The sequence below is a fragment of the Aythya fuligula genome, chromosome 19, assembly GCF_009819795.1.
Source record: "Aythya fuligula isolate bAytFul2 chromosome 19, bAytFul2.pri, whole genome shotgun sequence".
Lineage (NCBI taxonomy): Eukaryota > Metazoa > Chordata > Aves > Anseriformes > Anatidae > Aythya > Aythya fuligula.
Window position 1 is genome coordinate 1,116,958 of NC_045577.1, and position 13,116 is coordinate 1,130,073.

Genomic DNA, 13,116 nt, shown 5'->3' on the forward strand with positions numbered 1-13,116 from the left:
ATCACGCCCATGCTTAGAATTAGCATACTATTGTCCAGATACACGGAGCCAAAATGAGAACAGCTTCATAAAAGCAAGAGCTAAAGCAAAACAAAAGCATTTGACTGGAAGGGAGTGAGCTGGGGAAACCTGAATTCCCCTCTCCCGTGCAAGCTGAACACTGCTGGAGGAGGAACAGCAGACGGGGTAACAGATAATGCGTATCTATCCCTTGCTGCTGCATTAAAGGCTTTCACTATTTTCAGCTTCCCCATACAATCCCACATTTTAATATCTGGGGACCTCCTACCAGGAGAAAAGGCAGATCATCAGCTTCACAGTTAAGAATCTATGAATCTAATCACTGTCATACGTACAGGAGTACTCATTCCCCCTGGCTAACTGAGGCCTCCTGTACCTGAAATCAGATCTGAATTACTTCAAGGACCAAGTGCAAGTCCATGAAAACAGAGAATTACAATGGCAGAAGAGCAATTACCTTTACTACAACCACAAATGATCCGGTATACTTTGTGGAATGCACCCAGAATGGCGTATGTGTGTATATATAAATTTTGTATATAGACATTGTACTGTTTCATACTTTTTAATACATATACAAGTACCTATACATATATACATATTTACAATTTACACCAGCCAGTAGATGTATGCGTATTGTACATATACACACAAACGCCTAGAATACACATGCACACACACAGACACACACTCTTTAAAATAAACTCCACATTCCATGTAACAAAGTCCTGCCATAGTCCAAGAAGAGCAGCACCAAGTGATGGTGGGGGCAACATAATAGCTTCAAGACTGCTTAGAACAAACACATTTTTTCTTTTTTAACACTTGGGAAAGCAAAGAATGGGTTGCATCAGCTACAGCCCAGATACAGAGAACCCTCATACAAACTTCCCACCTACACTCCAGCAATTCCTGCTATTCCATACTGTGCTCTCTTCAGCTGAATGAGGGCGTATCAGTGCTGATGTGCTGCCCTGCACTATTCCAGCTGAGTAGATCACACTTTGTATGACAGCACTACAAACAGGTCTACTGTAGTAACTATGGTAGTCACCTTTTTTTTTTTTTTTTTCCCCAACAAAAATGGAGGCCTGGCTGGGGTTCAACATTAAAAGAACCGATCAGACTTGTTCTTTCACTGCCTTTCTAGTATATGGAACAGCAAACATTGGCTTATTTAATTAAAATATTTTCATTTCCTTCCCTCTGATCATGCTTTCACTGTCAGGAGTTGCAGGAGGTGCTCTAGCTTTGCAAAGAAGGCGGTACAGTCCAAATGAGGCAGGCAGTAACCTTTCCCAGCAGTCAGAGCAGCCTTCTCCAGCAAGTGCCTTTGCAAAGGCCACTGTACTCCCTCACATACCATGTCTGAGGGAGCCCATAGTTCTGCCAAACATAACCACAGCCCCCCAGTTTTACTGGTTCAAAGAAAGGACCGAGATGCAATGCTGGGCACTCAAAACACTAACAGGGCTTTATGGCAGCACCCGCTTTCTTCAACCTGCAAGAGGAGCACCAGCATCTCTCCTTGGGCACTGGGATCCAGCACAGACTGGTCTGATAAACGAGTGACAGGAAGGGACTGTTTGTATCCAGTGCTTTGTGGGGCATTCTTTCAACTCCAACCAGGGACTAGTGACACTGTGGGAGCCTCGCATTTCATACACACAGAGAAAATAGGGGACCACACCTGCTGAAAATTTAAAGATCTCTGTCTAGTATTTCAAAATGAAGAATGCCCTCTCCTAGAAAATCATGGCAGCAATACAAATGGCAAGATGATCCTTATTACACTGAGAGAAGGGGGCTAGCTTTCTTAGTTTCTAATTTATTAACCTGCTAACCACCTACCCAGCCAGGCAGAGTGGAAATTGGTCAGCAGTACAAATTTATATATAAATTGCTGTGTCAAATTTAAAGGGAGCATTAATTTCTTTACAACTTAATTTCAAACCTGCTGCATCCAAATACTACCTAATCTTCCACAGTTTTGTCTACTTACTCGCCTAAGACTGAAAAAATATATTTGTTATGAAGGACTCTGTATTATTGCTATTGTTGGTTTGCACTGTGTTGTTCCACCTTTGCCATTTCAGATCCAGACTCTTTGGGGATAAAATATTGTGTTGTGTTTGTTTTTTTTTTTTCTATTGATTTTTTCCAATTTTTTAAAATTTGTATAAAAATAAAGAATTTCCACAAATGTGGGCTAAAGGTAACCAATAATACGTATATGCTTAGGATTAGCTGTTGGAAATGTGGTTGATATCCACAAGACCACAAATAAACCTCTAGTGATTCTTTAGTTTAACATTTACAAGACATGAAAACTTCTGCATATAAAATTGACCCCATACAGAATGGAACAGCTAACCTAACAGCTGTTTATTGTTACTTTTTAAAATAATGGTCCTAAGTTTAAAAATAAAATCAAGTACTTCCTTTTATGATTTTCACATTAGAAAACTGCACCATTCAAAATCTGTGGCCAGGGAAACCCCTTTGCAGTACGACAGTTTTTTTTAATAGTCGTCGAGAGTGTTTTCCATGAAAACATTTCTAACATCCAGTATGGAAGCCAGCTCCAAAATGTGCTTTTGGAGGTGAGGGTTCTCCACCGTCTCATCTCTTGGCAGCTGAGGATAAGATTCTGGATAATTTCGTGTTTCCTGCTAGATGACAGTGAAAACAAAGAATCAGACATTCATTTATTTTCATAGCCTTTCAGAAGAAGATTGCAAAAGGCCAGTTTCACGTAAGAGATACCCTAGTCTGTTTAGCATGCTACAGAGAGAAATGATTCTAGCAGAAATAAAGCCACTTTCAGTTTTCTTTTCCTATTTACTCAGGGATGGTTGTAGCGGCAATACAAATGCCCATTCATCTAAAGATGGTTATTCATATTTTCAAAGAAACTTTGCAAATAGAATAATAATTGAAAAAGGCTTGACATATACTTACGTAATAGGCTGGAGTTCATTTCTTGAAATTTCTTGAAAAAAGCATCTCCACTGGGAGATTCATCTCATCCTAAAACAAATATCTAAGACACGGGGGGCAAATCCATCCCCGCTCACAGATAACCTACTTTTCCCTGATACCAAGGAAGCCAAGGTAGATTAACATAGGTTTGGAAAGCTACCAGGTGCCTGCAGTTAGATGAGAGGAATACTGCACCTTCCTGTGTTTTGACTTTTGTGTTGGTTTGTTTTGTTTTTGTTTTTTTTTTTCCTCTAATGTTTAAAACAGAGCAGGCAGTTTATATGCCAACAATTAGAAATAGAAAATGGTGTAGATCCAGAAGTAGGACTTCACTGTTGGCAAAGCACTAACCAACAGGGAGGGAAAATACCATCTTCATGTTTAGTTTACTCTAACTTCAAACACCTTTCAAACTATTTGTGCTAAAATACATTCCCAGCAATAAAGTTCCACTACTCCCCTCTTCCTCCTACACTCTTGTTTTACAGCTTTTTAGTTGCATTGAAATAATAATCTTGAATTATTAAGAGGAATTGTTCTACCACACAAGGCTGCTTAGAGTGACATAAGTGAATCTCATAAGTGTCTGCTACTTATGTAGAAAAATAAGACTGGAGCAAGTCAGAGGCTTCACGCCTTTGGAGAGGTAAAGAGGCACAAATTCAATACAAGCTGAAGTCATTAGCACGTGAGAATCAGCTGTCTTTCTGAACTCACAATGATATGCTTAGCAATAAGACCCTTCCAACCTGCAATTCTATATGCAATCAATTGTTGCTCTCACAAAAGGACAGAAGTCCCTGCATACCCGGAAAATTTTGTGCATCCTCATAGTAGCCGAGCAGAAAATAAATCTTGTTAGAAGCAAACGAAGAAATTCATCCCCAAAGAATTGAAGAAAGGACTGATCTGCAAAGGAAGGCAACAAAGAAAACTCCATTTAGAAAGGCTTTAAAAACAAGAAAAGACGTGGAGGAAACCACCACAAATACCTGTGCATTCACTTTATTCACTGTTCTGTCCCTTGGTAAGGCTGGGCAAGAACAACCAACATCTCCTGAAGCAGCACACTAAGTCTTAGTTGTACATCTGTAGGCACGTACCTATGGAGCGGGAGTGGGTCAGCAGCTGGGCAATATCTCGATTGATTTTTCTAAGATAGTCTTGACACTTCTCCCACAAACCTCTGCGCATGCTTGATAATCCAGAGACAAATAGGAATGCCATTAAAGGATTGTTCAGAAAGAGTGTGAAGAGGCTACCCCGCTGAGACTGATCTACAAATCAATAGACAAAGAGATACATTTGGCACATGAAACAGAAAAGAGGTCCCTGCCACAGAATGGAGTCACTCACCCGCTAAATGCTCTAACAGCAGAACTACTCGGTTGTGTTAGCTACATATATTCTCCTTTTGTGGAAGATCTGTTCTCAAGGTGATGCACATGACTAGCAATAAAGGCTCACTGGAGATGTGCATTAACACCAAGAAAGATGAGATTCTCCCATGTACTGTAGGAAGCCTGTGTCATCATTTTGTGCACACAACTTGAACATACAAGTTGTAACTGAAACAACCGATAGAAGGTACTGATTATAAACCCTAAGAGGAATTGTTAGTTAAACATGGACATTCTTATTCCACTCACAGAACCAGACAGTTGAACCTATACTACCTCCCAAAAGTCTACACAGTCACTCTTTTGTTGTGCATCACAATATCTTAAAGTCCATTTATTCCATGCAGTTCAACATGGAGCTTCAGCTTTGCTTTTCCTTGCTTTTCCTCAGCAAGGCTTACTAACTCGCTTTGGTGCAATTCTTCCTTCTTCAGGACACAGGCACACAGTCCTGCATGATAAAATGCCACACTGGCACGGGGGCTCAGTTAGGTTCAGCTAAGAGGTCTCTGCATGGTGCTATAGTGCAGTGTGCCCCACCTGCAGGGCTGCAGCAAGACGTTCCTGACTGGTCAGTGAACACCACAAAAGCATCTGGTATTCGATAAAGAATTAAGCTCTGTTTTTCAGAGTTTCTGTTTAAACGGGATTCATTATTACAATGTTTACTTTCTACTCAGGTTTCAGCTAAGTAACAGAACTAGTTCTAAAACAAATGAGAAGCTTCTGTTTCTTGTACATCTGATCACAATACTTGCTTAACACCTCTCTCTGTGGCTTGAGGTAGATCTTCATACCTGTCTTTGTGACAAAGAGTAACCTTAACATGACAAATTCCAATAAGGAAGTTAGGAATTATTTATATTTTATAGTAATCACAAAGACAGAAAAGCATAATGTTCTGCTGCCCATTCCTACTATAAACCCACCTTCTCAGGCCATACCAATCCAAGCTTTCCTAAACTTACCCTCCAAAATCAGAACCAGATCTGAGAAGATTTTGCTCTACATCTGGTATTTAAAAGCTGATACCTTAACTGACTCTGCTGACTTTCTGGTACTAATAAAACTACCCCAAGTACTAATAATAACAATGATAAATAAGCAGTAATACAATAATTAGAATCCCAACAATGAGCAGGCAGTATTCCGAGTCTTCGTGTAGGAGCAACTTTGCCTTTTAGCACTTGAAGCTGTCTGTTGTTACAGTACGCTACTTGCCATAAACTTAAAGTAGTATGATAGAACTGACATAAAGAATGTTAATCTGATTTAGGGGATAAACAATGATAAAAGGGTATCTTTTCCTGAAGAACCTACACTACATATGTTTGAGATGGACAAATGACACAACTGTAGCTTGTTAGGAAATGCAATGTACTACACATACCTTGTAATGCTTTTGGATATGCTGTTGGAGAAAGCAAGCACACCAATGGTTGTCCAAATAAGTTTGTGAAATTCTGTAACAGATAAGAATTTTGAAGTATTGATTGTCACTCTGCTTGCTTTTGAATATTTAACAGGTTAAGGGTACAAAGACTATTCATGACAGAGGATGCGCTAACGCCTGTCACACAGTTAAGCATTGACAGTAAGGCTGACAAATGGACTTACTCCTAGAACACAGACAGAAGGAATGTAACCCATTACACATTTAAGGATATTTAATTCTCTCATTTCACTGCTATCGATAGCAGACACCGATTTCATAGAAATATGGCTTTCAGTAGTAACACATTACTTGAGAAACTAAACAAAAACCCAACCATGTTCTGCAATAAAAATGAAAGCCATTGGTTTTCAGGTCAAAACAGATCTACTGTCTTTCCTCAATACCCACTGAACTATCCAATCAAAGTGAATTCTTTACACTTTTCTTTCTGATGAAACAGAAGAGATCAATGGAGAAAAGTTTTAAAATACATTTGCTTTAAAAGAAGTAGGTCATGACCTTAACATCTGCTATACTGAAGTCGTATTGTAAAATAACCATTTCTGGGACCAGCATCTTAAATATTGCACCAGTGTCCCGTGGCACAGAAATTTCTCCAGAAACCTCAAAAGAAGCATGTCTAGTTTCACCAACAGTTACCTGGTAATAGTCCTACTATGTATCTAAGAGGTATGTTCATTGGTAATAATGATTACTAAGGAAAAAAAAACAAAAAACAAAAAACATTTTTCATTTAAACAACCTGCCTGCATTACCTCTCATACCTCTTGTCAACAATAGCTTTCTTAAAACTGAAGGAGTTTAAAACTCCAGGAGTCACTCCACATTGCTAGTTTGAACTGAATAGGCACTGGCAGGTCACACACTCTCAAGCAACACACATGCTTAGGATTCATGAACAGATCCACATGTTGAATTCAATCTTGTATCACCAAGTAGAGACCAAAGTAGATTTCCCATACACTCCCTCAGTAAACATAACAATGCCATTAAATGCTCCCTACAGCAAAACCAAGGGTCATTCATATCTCAGAAAGGGTATTATTCATTGACAACATCGGAGAACATTTTGGACTCTAAATGTCCCATAAGAGGTTAAGTCAACAAAACAACTGCATCCTACAAAGAGGAGAAACTACCTGGTTTACCCTAACTCACAGCTCTTTGGAAGATGATTGCCTACATGCAGTCGCTACGCCTAAACTGTAGATCCAGGAGAATAAGACTCTCAAGCTTCCAGGTACCTGTTTCAGGTCTTGCCCGGACACAGCCCAAGCAAACACCAGGATTCACTCTCCACCACCCTAGCCCCTAACTTCAACAGAGAAGAGTTGTGTGCACACATGCAACAAAGGAAAAGGAGCCATGATTTAGAGAGTATGACCACAACATAAACAGGAAAAAAACAGCCCTGCAGGGTAGAGGTTAACAGCAGTTCTGGGTAGGGAATAACCTACCCCTCAGTGCATGGACAACTCAAAAAAGGTGTTTTTGGGGTTCAGAATTGACTCTTTTTTTTACTTCAGTATTCAAGTCTTCCAAAAGAAGCACTGCTGCTTTTAAAAATACATTTCACATCTCATAAACATCTCTTTCCAAAAAAGAGCTACCTGTCATCACCAAAAAGATCATTTCACAAGTAAGTTTTACTGAGTATTATATCACATCACCAACAAAGACTTCGCATTCTTAGTGGCTGGAGCAGTACTCTTTAAGCCTTTGGATTAGATCATAATCTTAGACAACCACAGCTACAAGAACATACTGAATTTAAAATATTATTTAATCCACATACACAGGGGTAACCTTCGAAAGCACAGCCATCTATATTTAAATGGAGATGTAAAAAATATTCAAAGCTTTACATAGATATGCTTGATGTGCAGTTCTCTTCCACTTTCAGCTAAATATATAGGGAAGGAAGCTATTCAAGTAAGTGCCGCTGATTTGGCAAACTGGCAAATCACTTCCTGGCAAGACTGACTTCCAGTCATCACCATTTAAACCTTCGAGAAAGACAGTGAGAATGAGAATGCACGCAGAAGATCAGAAATGGGTGTAGAAAAAGATGTGTGAGCAGTTGCTGTTACTGCCGGTGTTGCTAGCAGTGACATTTAAATGTCAGGATAGCTGCTGTCCTATCAGGAAAGATCAGAGCAGCCATGTGGAAAGAAAGTCAGTACACTGACTTCAACTTCTCACACAATTGCACAGAACCTCTTTGTTTGTGCCAGTGCTTGAGTCTACAAAGCATCTCGTAACGCACCCGGAGGGTATTTGCAGGACAACACTATCAGTATATTCTGGCTACCTGAAACCAAGCATGTAAACATTTGCAGAACAACAACAGATAAGGGCTAGGAAGTACTGATATTGAGAACTCTGTCACTGACCTTCAGTTGGAAACAAACCAAAAACCCTATACGCATTCCCACATACTCATCTGCCTAGGTGCAATGGCAGTCGACTGTGAAGGTGAGTGCAGGTTCTTAAATGCTAAATATATGTATATATATTAATAGAGGACCCTGCTTTTTTTTTTTTCCATTCTGTTCTTAGATTCCTCACAATTATACCCACACTATTCACATTTCTGTGCTCCTTAATAAAGGCAGAAACTACAGGACCTCTTTTACACCAGCTGTTCTGTGTGCTTAACAGGCAGAGCACTGGGAGTATTTTATACCACTGATGGTCAGTTCACTGCAGAACAAGGTAAAAAAATTGGAGAATCAAGTTTTTACATACTGTGTGCCCACAAAAAAAAAATGCTATCTAAAGATAATTCAGTTATCAGCTTAACATTTAGTACAAAAAGTGAATTCTAAAGCGAAAAATCTTGGCAGTTATACTCAAAACAGGTACAAATCTGTAGGTGAGAATCCATGACCTCAAAAAGATCCTTTGCTCTAAGCTATCCACAGAAGCCTGCTATGTCTAGAGCTGTATTGGAACAAAGGATCTCCAGAAATCCCTTACTGTCTCTTCCAGAGCTGATCCACTTGACCACTTTCAGCAAATCTACTAGAGAGAAAGGGGGGAACCAAACTGCTCTTTTCCCCCTGAAACAAACCCAAATTCCCCTGTTGTTATACCAGAATCAGTGTCAAGAAAGAGCAAAGGAAAATAAACCCCTACCAAATCCTCGTCTTCTCAGAAAGACGAGGAAACCACCCTAAAATAGAGAAGGGAACTTAACAAAAAGCAGATTTGTGTTGATATCTAGTGCAGCAAAGTTAAATGCAATAGTGGTTAAAAAGCCCTTTGAAATGCATTACAATACAACAAGCAGAAAAACCTACAGAGAGGGCCACATCATTTTTAAAACCATTGGGTAAAAATTCTATGATTCAATACTGGATGATTCTGAATTATACTGATCACAAATTTAGTAACTTGTTAGCCAACACATGCCTTTAAAACAAATGACACAGACTATGGATACTGAACAAAGAACAAGTTCATCTGGCCACTAGACGTCCCTATTCCTCTTCAAAAATGCAGCTGTGAACATTCGCTTTTCTCACTGCAAATAATGGAGCTACGAAAAAGGAAGACATAAGGAAGTGGCACTATCCCCAGACACAGCATATTCTTAATATCCCATTCAGGAATTAAATAATTGTCTTAATGCTATCCAGATGCAACTGGCAACTGAGATTGAAAATGCCTGCTTCTTTATTACCCGAATTGCAGATTCCCAAAGGTGATTTGGCATGGAGTAATTCTACTTTAAGTCGACAGCCCCCTAGAAGGAGACTGATTGTCCAAGCATATACCACTCTACAGTAACACTGGATGCTAATTTGAGTCTTGTTATTTCCTTGGTTGAGACACTTTTCAGACACAGACACCCCGTGTTTTAAAAGATCAGGCTCAATGCTTTGACTCGTTTCTGTTGGTTAAAAGCAACTGAGTGCTGGACGACTGGAAAAAGAAAAAGCAGATTAGTTAGCTCCCTCCCCCATGCACACGCACCAAGATTTGTCTTTGGTATATAACAAAAATAAACCTCCCACCAGAGATCTTGGAAATCTTGAACCTTTTTTCCCTCCAGGAGGATTTATTACTTTCCAATGAGCGGCTGTTCATGTGGTTCTCCTTCTTGTTCCTATTCATAGGATCAGATCCTGACTAGCATGCACAACCTCAAAAGAAAAGAAAGACTGAATACAAAGTGTTTAAAAAAAATAGCCCGTTAAAAGTGTAAGCTAACTAGGGGTTGACACTGTATCCTATCATGTCAGTAGCTGCCTTCAAGAGCCTTACCTTATAGGCGACGCTATTTGACGAATCCACAATGATAAAGAGAGGCTTCCTTGTGAAAGGGTAGAGATCTCCAGGGTGAAGACTGAAAAGAGAAAGAGATGCTTCGCAGAGCACTAGAATCGCTACAAAGCTGTGACAGTGCAGAAGTTTCTCAGATACGCAGCTGCCCATGTCCAGATAAAAACAAAGCAGATTCCTCTTGCCCTGATCTTCAGGTGCATCCTGAGAAAGTAACTGCAGAATTAATTTGGTATGCTCTGTAATGTGGGCTACCAGACTTGTTATTAGCTCCTTCCCAAGAAGAGATGTTTATCTTCTTCCGAACTTATCATCCATTTTCCAATAATAAAGAACTTACCTTAAGTCACGGTAATAATTTTCAGTGCTTAAATCATCATTCAGAATTCCATATTCATTTATAATTCTTGAAATTCAAGCCAATCTATATTTATGATGTTCTACAATGACAAGTTTGAATTCAAGAGGCTTTGATGTATTTTTCTCTACTAAAGACAAATTCTTCTCAGTTGTCACATTCATGAGACTTACCAGTGCATCTCCTTGTAAGATTGGTTTCGCTTGTGGATAGCATCTCCATTTATAATGTCCCGGTTACTATTTGTCAGAACACCACCAAAATCATATGGACCTACACACGGAAAAAAAAAAAAAAAAAAAAAAAAAAAAAAAGTTAAAATTAGCAGAAGTTAAGTCAGCTCTGTTATGGATTTAATGAATACATGAAAGGAAAGAAGCAACCAAAAATCCCAGAGAACTATGTGAATCTGAACTACTATAGCTCTAGGGACACGGTGGAGGAACCTGGAGACTTTACTAGCTCAGTTGTAAGCATTTTTAGTAGTTTCAGCATCTATCAAATAGAAGAAAACAACAGAACTTCGTAATTTCTAATTTACTATTTATCCACAAATATAGCACAACAGGTCCAAATACTGTCTCTCATTATACTACATAGCAAAAAGTTTAAAACCCATTACATGTTTCATACAGGAAAATCAACACCTCTGTTAAATTACTATGTAAGCTAGTATATTCTAGGATCAGAATCTGACCAAAAACTAATGCTAAATCAATCAAAAACCCTTTTGCCTCTCAGAATGGATATAATATCTGCAGTAAGAAGTCTGCAAAGGGGAAAAGAAAAAGCTCAAAGAATTAATATGCTTTTAATACTTCTAGAAAGGACAAAACATTTTAACTGGGTTTCAAATCTGCAGCGAAGATTTATTTTTAAGATTTCAAATACACAATTCACAGTTTTTAAATGCACACACCCTGGACATGTGCTCCTAAGGCAACCTAAAGAAAGATTCTGCTAATCTTATACAACTGAGCACCTGCCTATCTGTTTGATTTAGTGCAAAGATGAAAGTAATAAAAATACCAAACCCTACAAAAAAAAAAAAGCACTAGAAATACCAAGAAGTATTTCTTTAATTGACACAGTTATGAAGCATCATTAACATTAGTAAAAGACAGTATTAGGTTTTCCTAATTCTGTTATATATTTACAGAGTTGAAAGACTAGTATTTGGCCAACAAATGCATTGTTTTTCAGGCTTGGATATGCAAGACACCCTTCCATTTTAAGGGAAGCTTTGGGAATAGAAAATTAGGAGCAGAACATACATTAATTTAGTATTGTTACAAATGTTTAATGTGATCTGACAAACTGCTTACAGGCAATCAGCAGTGCATCTTGCAGCTGCTCTCCCTTTTAATAAGGTAGAACTTTTTGGTCTTTGCAGATTACACTACCTTATTAAAAGAATGCAGTTGTAATGAGATTCATTTAATAAAAACTAAAGTCTAACTATTCAGATTTACAGAAAACGGAGCCTTGATGGCTCTATGGTAAAGTACTAAGCTGAAATAATACATGCAGTGAAGTGAACGTAATACTGTAAAGAACACAGTTCAGTTAGAAGCCACCACCAAGTCATAGCAAAAAATAAAATGTTAAAAGCATGTAAAAAAAAATCACTGCCACAATCAGAAGTTGACAGGGATTTTTTTTTTCCTTTAACATTTTGAGAGCTCAAAAATCATGCATGAGAATGGACAAGGCATGCATCTTATAAAGGAATGCAAGTCTCAAACAGATGAGGCGTGTACAATATTTAGGATGTTAAAAACATTTTTTTCCCTTAAATTATATAAACAGATCTTTTGACTGTGTTTGCTTCAGCCAACCAGCTTTCAACTTTTAGACTGCAGCTGCATCCAAATATTCTGCTAGATTGCAAAGAATAGGAGGATGAGGTGAGGGGAATTGTCAAAAAATCATGAGAAGGGCTTGAATTGTCACATTAACAAACACACAAATAGAACAATCCCTGCAGATGCTTCAGCCCTTTTACCAGCCATTTCCTGACCAGATGTTCTCATGGTACTGGAGATTTGAAAGAATCACAAAGTGCCATTTAGCTATTTTATTAACTTTGTACGGATGCATCAACAGAGACATATAGTCTTTAAAACTGGTGAAGCTTTTAATACTTCAGATGCATCAAGAACTATCTATGTCCCCTGAAAAGGCCTCAGGTTAATGAACACTAACTAAAATACATGGAATTAACTACTGTTTGTGCAAATAAAAGACTATCTGACTAAGTAGACAGGAGAATAAAATTGACTTGTCTTTTAAAAGGAGCTTTGTGACATCTTTCTTGGCCACTTGTCCTGGAACACATAGAGAATTCAAGCCCTGTTCATGACAGGGAGCATTCCTTTATTGTACCTTCACTATCCGAACGACCTGATGGGAACACGCCCGTGGCAGACAAGTAAATCAGCAGTACACTGTTTGCAGGCAGCTCCTGAAATTCAAATAGAGAGAACAGTAGCAAGGGAGAAAATGTATAAATTTATTATAATACATCACCAACATCTTAGTAAAAATGTCATAATTTAAGATTGCGCTACTTCTGCTTCTAGCTTCCCTTCATTCTATTATTCTTAGGTGTA

General features: G+C 38.5%; 1 protein-coding gene across 1 annotated transcript in view; it reads right to left on the reverse strand.

The window, feature by feature from the left end:
* Positions 1-2,175: 2,175 nt before the first annotated feature.
* Positions 2,176-13,116, reverse strand: part of SCAI (suppressor of cancer cell invasion) — a 36,153-nt gene continuing 25,212 nt past the window's right edge. Inside the window, exons 11-17 of the mRNA XM_032200204.1 lie at positions 12,890-12,968; positions 10,678-10,777; positions 10,129-10,210; positions 5,794-5,866; positions 4,107-4,280; positions 3,812-3,912; positions 2,176-2,693 (exon numbers count right to left, since the gene is read on the reverse strand). Of these exons, the coding sequence (XP_032056095.1) occupies positions 2,544-2,693; positions 3,812-3,912; positions 4,107-4,280; positions 5,794-5,866; positions 10,129-10,210; positions 10,678-10,777; positions 12,890-12,968 (759 nt within the window). The 3' untranslated portion in view covers positions 2,176-2,543. The remainder of the gene's footprint in view (positions 2,694-3,811; positions 3,913-4,106; positions 4,281-5,793; positions 5,867-10,128; positions 10,211-10,677; positions 10,778-12,889; positions 12,969-13,116) is intronic.